The sequence below is a fragment of the Panthera uncia genome, chromosome E1 (assembly GCF_023721935.1).
Source record: "Panthera uncia isolate 11264 chromosome E1, Puncia_PCG_1.0, whole genome shotgun sequence".
NCBI classification, from domain to species: domain Eukaryota; kingdom Metazoa; phylum Chordata; class Mammalia; order Carnivora; family Felidae; genus Panthera; species Panthera uncia.
Window position 1 is genome coordinate 25,071,435 of NC_064814.1, and position 10,707 is coordinate 25,082,141.

At 43.4% G+C, this 10,707-nt stretch overlaps 1 protein-coding gene across 6 annotated transcripts in view; it reads left to right on the forward strand.

The window, feature by feature from the left end:
• Window positions 1-10,707, forward strand: part of CD300A (CD300a molecule) — a 50,716-nt gene that overhangs the window by 23,622 nt on the left and 16,387 nt on the right. Inside the window, exon 9 of one of the 6 annotated variants that reach the window (XM_049637744.1) lies at window positions 7-2,731. The exons of the other annotated variants lie outside the window; for them this stretch is intronic. Coding sequence (XP_049493701.1) covers window positions 7-144 — 138 coding nt within the window. The 3' untranslated portion in view covers window positions 145-2,731. Of the gene's footprint in view, window positions 1-6; window positions 2,732-10,707 lie in introns of those variants that run through there. 6 annotated transcript variants of the gene reach the window in all.

Consider the following 10,707-nt stretch of genomic DNA (forward strand, 5'->3'; position numbering starts at 1 on the left):
CTGCAGAAGAAGGCTTCTCTGGAAGAACTTCACTACTCTTTGGTGGTATTTGACCCCGAGAGTCAGGATTCTAAGGCCAACAGGATTCCCTCCCGGAGGACCCTGGAACAGGAGCCAGAGTACAGCGTGATTAAGAAGACCTAAGCCTGTGTCTCTGGCCCCACCATCTGGAGGTCTCTGTGGGCCACAGGCCCCCTGAACCCTCACCCATGTCCCCCTCAGTCTGCTCCTCTCAGCGGTCACCAGCAAGGCAACTGGGCCCCCCTCAGGCTGTCGCTTTTGTGCCATTAGCCTGGCCGGCTTGATTGGGGAGGAGCAGGACCTGTAGAGAACCCTCCACCCCCCTACCCAGCTCCTGGCACATCCTTCCTGTTTGTTTCATTCCAGCTGTGTGTGGAGCGCAGAGGCTCAGTCCTGTGTGGCTCCAGGAAAAGATGTGACCCATGTAGGATGGTACCTCTGAATATCTTTATAAATCACAGCTCTGTGAAAGTGTGTGGGATTGCCACGGCATGGGGAGCACTGGCAGAGAGACTGGGAGAAGGCAAAGGCCCTGATGATCGAGTCTCCCTGGTTTCAGAGACAAGGACCCTGAGTGCCCATGGCTCCAGAGCCGGTGGCACATTTCTCTGGACTCTTGGATGACTTCATTTTTAATATTAAGACATATCAATAAAGTGCAAAATCTCTTGAGAGAGGAGAAAAAAGTTATTTAAGCAATGCGTGCTATGTGTCTGCAATTCTCTATTAAAGAAAGCTCCTTCCTTTTGAAGGCTGAATAGTATTCCACTGTAAGTGTATATCGCACTCTGCTTATCTTTTTATCCGCTGATGGACACTTGGTTTGTTTCTGTGTTTTAGCTATTGTGAGTATGTTGTTAGGAACATAGTGTATAAATATCTCTTTGAAACTCGTTTTTTGTTTTGGTTCTTTTTCTTTTTTTCTTTTTGGTTAGTTTAATTGTGAATGTTTTATTTATTTTTGAGAGAGAGGGAGAGAGACAGTGCAAGTGGGGGAGGGGCAGAGAGGGAGGGAGACACAGAATCCGAAGCAGGCTCCAGGCTCCGAGCTGTCCGCACAGAGCCCGACGCAGGGCTCGAACCCACAAACCACGAGATCATGACCTGAGCTGAAGTCGGACACTTAACTGACTGAACCACCCAGGTCCCCCTGTTTGTTTTGACAGCAGCGTCCTAATGGTGGTGAGGTGGTATCTCACTGTAATTTTGATTTATGTTTCCCTAGCAATTCGTGATGCTGAGCAACTTGCCACATGCTTGGTGGCCATTTGTATATCTTCTTTGGTGAAATATCTATTCAACTCCTTTACCCATGTTTGAATTGGGTTTTTTGGTAGAATGTTAGTTGTCTATATATTCTGGATATTAATCCCTTATCAGATATATAATTTGCAAATATTTTCTCTCATTCTGTATGTTGCCTTTTTACTCTGTTGGTGGTGTCTTTGATGCACAAAACTTTAAAATTTTCATCATGTCCTATCATGAGTTGAATGCTGAATTGAATGTTGTGAAGCTTTTGACCTGTGTTTCTTTCCAAGAATTTTTTTACAGATTTCGTTCCTATATTTAGACCTGTGATCCATTTTGAGTTTGTTTTTGTATATGTTTCTAGTTAAAGGGCCAATTTAATTCTTTTCCACGTGGATATCCTGTTTTTTCCAGCACTGTTGCTTGAAAAGACTGTCCTTTCCCCATTGAATGGCCTTCACTCTCTTGTTGAAAAGCACTTGACCACACATGTGAGGGTTTATTTCTGACTCTTTTTACTCCATTGGTATCTATGCCTGACTTCATGTCAGCATCACTGTCTTTTAATTACTGTGGCTTTGTAGCAAGTTTTGGAGCCAGAAACGTGGGTCCTCCAGATCCTCTTTTTCAAGATTGTTTTGTCTATTCCCTTGAGATCCCACAAGATTCAGTATAAATTGTAGGATGGGTTTTTCTATTTCTGCAAAAAAATGTCATTGGAATTTTGATAGGGATGTATCTTAATGACATCAAGCCTTCCAATCCATGAACATGGGATGTCTTTTCATTTGTGTCTTCTTTAATTTCTTTCAGCAATGTTTTGTAGTTGTCATTGTACAAGCCTTACACCTCTTGGTCAAATTAATTCCTATGTATTTTACTTTTTTTTGTTTGTTTTTTTTCTTCCAAATTTTTATTTAAATTCTAGTTAGTTAGCATATGGTGTAATATTGGTTTCAGGAAGTATTTTACTCCTTTCGATTTTCTTGTCAGTGGAATTGTTTTCATAATTTTCTTTTCAGATTGTTCATTGTTAACATATAGAAATATGACTTATTTTTTGTGTGTTGGCTTTGTATCTTCCTACATTGTTGAATTCATTTATTAGTTCTAACTTTTTGTTTTTGGTAGAGTCTTTAGGGTTTTCTACATGTAAGATCATATCATCTGCAAACAGAGATAATTTTAATTCTTCCTTTCCTTTTCTTTTTTCTTTTTTTTAACTTCTTCATTTCCAATTTTGATGCCTTTTATTTATTATTCTTGGCTAATTGCTAAGCTAGAACTTCCAGTGTTATGTTGAATAGAAGAAGCACAGGTAGGCAGCCTTGCCTTGTTTGCAATCTTAGAGGAAAAGCTTTCAGTCTTTCACAGTTGAATATGATGTTCACTGTGGATTTTTCATACATGGCTTTTATCATGTTGAGATAGTTTGCTTCTATTCTTAGTTGAATATTTTGATAATGAGAAGGTGTTGGATTTAGCCAAATGCTTTTCCTGCATCCATTGAACTGATCATGTTTTTTTTTTTCTTTCTTCATTCTGGTAATATGGTGTGTTGCATTGATCAATTTTTATGTTGAACCATCTTTACATTTCAAAAATAAGTCCCACTTGGTCATGGTGCATAACCCTTTTAATATTTTGTTGAATTCAGTTGATAGTATTTTGTTGAGGATTTGGCATCAATGTTCACAGGAATATTGGGCTTTAGTTTTGTTTTCTTGCAGTGTCTTTTCCGGCTTTGCTATCAGGATGATTCTGGCCTCATACAATGAGTCTGGAAATGTTGCTTCTTTTTCTGGTTTTTAGAAGAGTATAGGAGGGATTGGTATTTGTTTTTCTTTAAATGTTTAATACAATTAATCTGAGAAGCCATCTGGTTCTGGGCTTTTCTCTTCAGAATATATATTTTTAAGTATTTCATTTTCTCTCTATCTCTGTCTCTCTCTCTCTAAGTTTATTTATTTATTTTGAGAGGGGGACAGACATAGGAGAGCAAGAATCCCAAGCAGGCTCCACACTGTCAGCACAGAGCCTGATGTGGGGCTCAAACTCACAAACCTTGAGATCATGAGCTGGGCTGAAGTCAAGAGTCAGATGCTTAACCGACTGAGCCACCCAGGTGCTCCTTGTCAGGATATTTTTGATTACTGATTCAGTCTCCTTATTTGTTATTGCTCTGTTCAGTCTTTCTCTTTGTTCATTTTTTTCTTTAAATGTATCTTTATTTTGAGAGAGAGAGAGAGAGACAGTGCAAGCAGGGGAGGAACAGAGAGAGAAGGAGAGAAAGAATCTTAAGGAAGCTCCACACTGTCAGTGCAGAGCCTGACACAGGGCTCGATCCCATGAACTGTGAGATCATGACTTGAGTTGAAGTCAAGTGTCAGACGCTTAACCCACTGAGCCACCCAGGTGCTCCTCCATAGTCTTTATTCTTGATTCAGTCTTGATTCAGTCTAGGAATTTGCCCATTTCACCTAGGTTATCCATTTTGTTGGTGTACGGTTGAACAACTGTAGCAATCTGATGAATCTTTTTGTTCCCGTGAAGTCAGTAGCAATGCTTCAACTTTCACTTCTGATTTTGGTATTTCAGTTTTCTGGGGTTTTTTTTGTTGTTGTTGTTTTGTTTGTTTGTTTGTTTTTAAGTCCATCTAGGTAAAGTTTTGTCAATTTTGTTGATCTTTTGAAGAAACAAGTTTGGCTTCATTGATTTTTCTCTATTTTTTTTTTGTATTCTCTATTTTGTTTATCTATGCTCTAATCTTCATTATTTCCAACCTTCTGGTAGATTTTGGTTTATTTTGTTCTATTTTTTTCTTTAGTTGTCTAAGTTGTAAAGTTAGGGTTTTTATTTGAGATCTTTCTCATTTAAAACAATTTTTTTGTAAGTTTACTTATTTATTTTGAGAGAGAGAGGGAGGGAGGGAGAGAGGGAGAGAGGGAGAGGCAGAAAAAGAGGGAGACAGAGTATCCCAAGCAGGCTTCACGTTTTCAGGGCAAAGCCCGATGCAGGGCTTGGACCCACAACTGTGAGATCACTACCTGAGCTGAAATCAAGAGTCGGAAGCCCAACCGACTGAGCCACCCAGGCGCTCCAGAGATCTTTCTCATTTTTTAACATAAGCCCTTCCAGCTATAAATCCCCCCCCTTAGCACTGCTTTTGCTACATTCCACATTTGGTGTGTTGTGTTTTTATTGTCATTCATCTTTGAGTATTTTGTAATTCCTCCTTTGATCCATTGGTTGCGTGAGACTGTTTTGTTTAGTTTCCCACAAATTTGTGAATTTTCTAGTTTTACTTCTGTTATTGATTTCTAGCTTTACCCTGTTGTGGTTAGAGAAAATACTTCATAAGATATCTATTTTTTTAATCTACCAAGATTTAGGGGCACCTGGATGGCTCAGTCGGTTGAGCATCTGACTTCAACTTTGTGAGTTCGAGCCCTGCGTCAGGCTCCGTGCTGACGGCTCGGAGCCTGGAGCCAGCTTGGGATTCTCTCTCTCCCTTTCTCTCTGCCCCTCCCCTGCTCATGCTCTCTCTCTCAAAATCAATAAATAAATATTAAAAAAAAAAAAAGAAAGCCTGAATCTTGCATCCAGGGCTCCTGGACTCTTAGTGTTTTAAAACCCTCTATTTTGAAATAATTTCAAAAAACATGTGAAAGCAGTACCCAAAAGTCCTAATATCCTTTACCCAGATTCACTTATTTTTTGAAAACATTTTGCCACATTTGGTTTCTCAATATGTTAATATCTGTACATATTTTTTTCTAGAATCTTCAGTGAGTAGGCTGCTTACATGGCTTCCATTGGAGTAAGCCTGGGACACCCAGGTTCTGTCCTGCTGTGTGTCCAGGGGTGCTGGATGGCGCCCTCTCCCCATGGTGCCCGGCCCTTGTTCTGCAGTTCAGATTCCCCTCCACAGACTGCCAGCCTGATAAACATTTGCAGGATGAAAAACATTAGGTTAAGTATCCATATATTCATAGCTGATCCAAGGAGGTGGAAGGTATTTCTACATTAGCCCGAGTCTTTTCGAAAGATGACCCGGGCTTAGAAAATGATTTCAAGACTATGTTTGTTTGTTTTTAAACCTTACAGCCCAACAAGTCGGCTGTTTGGGTGAACCCCTTAGTGCAGCTGGCCTTGGAGCTAGACAGAGGGATTGGACAGCTATGTGTCTCCACCTTGTGGCTGCGTCTGGAATCACACATCTTGGATTCCAAGCGGGGCGTGTTTGCTCCAGCTGGTAGGCCGATGTGGAGGGAATTCTGGGTTTTCCAGGTCAGTGCGGCTGAGCAGGGGAAGGGCCTGAAACAGGGTAAGGACAGGAAGACTCCTGCTTGCTTTGCATTTCCCCTAACCATCCACCCCGTGGGTGTCATTGTGCTGAAAATTCCATTCCTCCCCAAACTTGAGCTCCCTTATTTAGCACCCAATTGCCTCTTCTCAATTCCTGAATTCTTCCCACCCTGACCTCAGCATGTCAGAGGGAAGGGCAGTCGCCCCACCTGTAGCCGGTGTGGCGGATTTGGGGTCAGACAGAACAGGTGTTAAATCTCACATCCGCCCTTACCAGCTCCACATTCTGGGGTTGGCATTCAAGGCCACCCCAGTCTGTTGGCTCAACCATAACCAAGGATGGCCTAGTTCCCCTCTGGTGCTTTTCTCCCTCGCCAGGCTGGTCAGAAGCAAGCTCTTTATAAAGGCTCTCGCCACTCCCCCACTGCATCCCCACCCCAATCCTCTGTGCTGTTTTTTGCCTCTGAAACTCTTTCCAGACACCCCCTCCTGGATTCTCACTGCTGAGACTTCTTTGTTGCCATTCCTTTGATTTATGGCTTGCTAGTCCTCAGCAACTTTCAACTTGACCCTTTGGACTCCCCTTTGCCTTACATGCAAATCTGAGCCACCTGGGGCAAATGAACCACAACACATCCTAACACCCAGGCCAAGGGCAAATCCTGGGCTCCATGTGTCTGGGAAGGAAAGCGGAAAAGGGCTGACAGTGTCTAATTTCAGGATTGTTGACAGAGTCTGTGATGCACCAAGCAGAGGCCTTGAACCTAAACCTGCTCTCCAGATGTGTGAATTCCTCCCTTCTTCTCCCTCTTTCTCTTTTTCCTTCCTTCCTTCCTTCCTTCCTTCCTTCCTTCCTTCCTTCATCTTTATAGTAATTGTTAAGTAAGTCTATAAGGCCCATGTGACACCTGCATGAGTGGGGGAGGGGCAGAGAGAGAGAGAGTGAGACAGAGAATGCAAAGCAGGCTGTCAGCACAAAGCCCCATCTGGGACCTGAAACCCAGGAGCCGTGAGATCATGACCTGAGCTTTAGTGATGCTTAACTGACTGAGCCACCCAGGCGCCCCGACCTTGTGACCTTTCTTTTAATAAATTATAAGAGGGAGCCTAACTCGTCCCTCTCCACCAATAGAGCCCAGCAGAGCACACTGGTTGTTTGCAGAGTGACGGTGTGAAGGGTCAACCTCAGCTGCCTTATGCAAGTTGCAACAGCCAGTGTCTTATGGTAACATATTAGAACAAATCATACGGATGGTGGCCAGGTTCCAGCCAGACACGTAGCTATTTAATGAGTATGCTTTAGCATATCCCATTGCTACTGAGAATGCTACTTAAAAAAATTATTTAAACAAACTTTTGCCAATTTGAGAGAAATGAGATTGCATTGCTTTTCTTTTTTTTTTTTTTAATGTTTATTTATTTTTAATTTTTTTTTTCAACGTTTTTTATTTCTTTTTGGGACAGAGAGAGAGCATGAATGGGGGAGAGGCAGAGAGAGAGGGAGACACAGAATCAGAAACAGGCTCCAGGCTCCGAGCCATCAGCCCAGAGCCTGACGCGGGGCTCGAACTCACGGACCGTGAGATCGTGACCTGGCTGAAGTCGGACGCTTAACCGACTGCGCCACCCAGGCGCCCCAATGTTTATTTATTTTTGAGAGAAAGAGAGAGAGGGGAAGGGGCAGAGAGAGAAGGAGACACAGAATCTGAAGCAGGCTCCAGGCTCTGAACTGTCTGCAAAGAGCCCCCTGTGGGGCTTGAGCTCATGAACTGTGAGATCACGACCTAAGCTGAAGTCAGACGCTTAACCGACTGAGCCACCCAGGTGCCTCTTGAGATCTCATTGCTTTTAATTAAAATATCATTAATTCAGAAAAGACCGTATAATTTTATACTCAGATAATGTCTCTGAACATAAAAATACAGAAGGAAAGGAAAAAGAAAGGTGAAGTAAAAGAAAAAAGTCCATAGAGTGCTCAGAAAATTCTAACACTGCAAGAAAGTATATAATGAAAAGTCCTCTTTGTCCTTCCCAGGCTCCAGTATACTAATCTTCCATGAAAGTAACCCTTGTTTTCTATTTATTACATAGCCTTCAGTAAATTTATTATTATGTTAAAAGTATTTCTTTCTGAAAAGATCACTATTTTCACTGTATATATGTGGGTGACCTTTCCACACTAGCATGTATAAATCTACCTCATTCTGTTTTTTTTTTTAACTTTTAAAAAATTTTTAAATTTATTTTTGAAGGAGAGAGAGAGAGACAGAGCATGAGCTGGGGAGGAGTAGAGAGAGAGGGAGACACGGAATTCGAAGTAGGCTCTAGGCTCTGAGCTGTCAGCACAGAGCCTGACTTGGGGCTCGAACTCACAAACTGTGAGATCATGACCTGAGCTGAAGTCAGACGCTCAACCAACTGAGCCACACAAGTGCCCCTCATTCTTTTTTGTTTTTAATTTTTATTTGTTTGTTTTTTGAGAGAGAGCAAGCATGGGAGAGGCAGAGAGAAAGAAAGAAAGAAAGAAAGAAAGAAAGAAAGAAAAGAAAGAAAGAAAGAAAGAAAGAAAGAAAATCCCAAGCAGGCTCTGCACTGTCAGCACAGAGCCTGACTCGGGCCTTGATCTCATGAACCGTGAGATCATGACCTGAGCTGAAATCAGGAGTTGGAAAACTTAACCAAATGAGCCACCCAGGTGCCCCTACCTCATTCTTTTATATATGGTTGCATTGTTTTCATTCATTTAATAAATATTTATTGAACACCTATTATGTGCAGGGGTGGAGGGCATCCTGTATTTCGCACCAGAGAGAAAGCAGTGAAGAAGATACATGGTGTCCTTTCCTTCTCTACCTTGTTCCCTAGTAGGGGGTGGACAGATAATAAAAATCACAGCCCAGTCAATCATTGGAGAGGCCTGGCCAGGTGTCTGGAAACAGGTATCCTGTCCTGGCTCAGACTGATGAGAAGTCTGGCTGGAAGGGATGGAGGGGGTCAGATGTCACCCATTCCACAGATGTGAAAACTGAGGTCTGGGGAAGTGAAGGGGCACACCCTAGTCTACACTGTACAGAGCCTGGATTCAGGACCAGGCTCCAAATAGGCCTGAGTCACCTTCTTCAAGCTGACTTCCTTCACCAGCCAAGTGGGTTTGAGACTAGCCTTACCCACTAGCTACAGCTGCAGGAGGGACAGTGGGATGGGCATTGATTGAGGCGTGCCAGCTGTCAACGCAGTGCGTGTACTCACATTACCCAATGTTAGTGGCGACCTGTGATGTCACTTCCCCTCCCTCCCCTGACCACCTGTCCATGGATTCTTTCTGAATCCTTCTTGTAGGCACTTCTCCTTCCTTGTGAATTTCAGGCACAGCACAGCCATTTAACATGCAGGGGGGACACAGCGGTGGGAGGAAAGGAGAATGTGTGTGAGTAGCATGAGGGCTTGGTGTCCTTAACAGTCTTTTCCAGAAACATCACTCCAGTGAATTTGCCCGAGTCTGGTCCTCAGGCTTGCAAATCTAGAACCCAGACTCCATCCAGGCAAGTGGAAAGGCTCAGCTTTATGATACTCAACCCAAGGGACTTATCTGGGGAACATTCCTTCCCAGGGATCTGAATGCCTTCATGCCCTTCCCCATTTTTCTGATGTCAGCTCACTGGCAGGTCGCCTGAGTGGGCAGAAGGTAGGTCGGGAACATGGGTGAGAGCAGGTGTCCCTGCACTGGGGGCTCCCCTTCCACAGCCAGGCTGGCTTCCGATGGCCCCCTTGGTCTCTCCCTTCCTCTGGGTCCCATCACCAGATAACCTACTATTGGCTTCCCATTTTTGTCTAGATTAGAGTCTCTCAAACTTGGCACTATTCAATGTTGTTGAGTGATTGCTTTTGAAGATCCAGTTCACATTCTATAAATTCACCCTTTGAAAGTATACAAATCAGTGGTTCTCAGCATACGTACAAAGTTGTACAACCACTACCACTATCTAATTTCAGAACATTTTTTTATTCCCAAACAACAAACAAACAAACTCTGTACCCATGAACCCCACTTTTCCTTCCCTCATCCCTGGCAGCCACTAATTTACCTTCTGTCTTTATAGACTGACCTGTTCTGGACACTGCATACAAATGGAGTATGTCCCCTAGGGGGCAAAATTGTCCCTGGTTGACAGCCTCTGGTTTAGAGGGTTGGTTTGGCTTATCAAGGTTAAGTCAAATCATGACACTCATCCGTCGGTCCTGGAAAACATTCTATGTGTCCTTCTAAACTTCCTCTCTCAGTCTCCCCAGCGCTGAGATATAATTTAAATTACCTTGCCCTTCTCACCAGGAAACAGACTTTTTTTTTAATGTTTATTTTTGAGAGCGAGCATGAGTGGGAGAGGCGCAGAGAGGGGAACAGAGTGTCTGAAGTGGGGTCTGTACTAACAGCAGACAGCCTGGTGTGGGGCTCGAACTTATGAATGGGGAGATCATGACCTGAGCCAAAGTCAGACACTTAACTGACTGAGTCACCCAGGTGCCCCCCAAAACCAGACTCTTAATTATAGAGAAGGAACTGGTGGGTACCAGAGGGGAGGTGGGTGGTGAGTGGGTGGAACAGGCAATGGGGATTAAGGAGCTCACTTGCGATGAGCACCGGGTGATGTACGAAAGTGGTGAATCACGTGAAACTAATACGACACTGAATGTTAACTAACTGGAATTTATTTATTTATTTAAAAAAAATTTTTTTTTTTACATTTATTTATTTTTGAGAAACAGAGTGAGACAAAGCATGAGCAGGGGAGGGGCAGAGAGAGAAGGAGACACAGACTCCAAAGCAGGCTCCAGGCTCTGAGCTGTCAGCACAGAGTCCGACACGGGGCTCGAACCCACGAACCGCGAGATCATGACCTGAGCTGAAGTCGGAAGCTCAACCGACTGAGCCACCCAGGCACCCCAACGAACTGGAATTTAAATAAAAATCTTAATAAATCACCTCGTCCTTCTCAGAGTCAGACCGCCCTCGTACAAACAGGCACCCCATTTTCTGTCATTTCCCCATTCCCTTATCCTTATTTAGCATCTATTTACTAACTGTTTTAGGTACCAGGGGCTGCCCGCACCCAGGGAATGTGGAAGTAA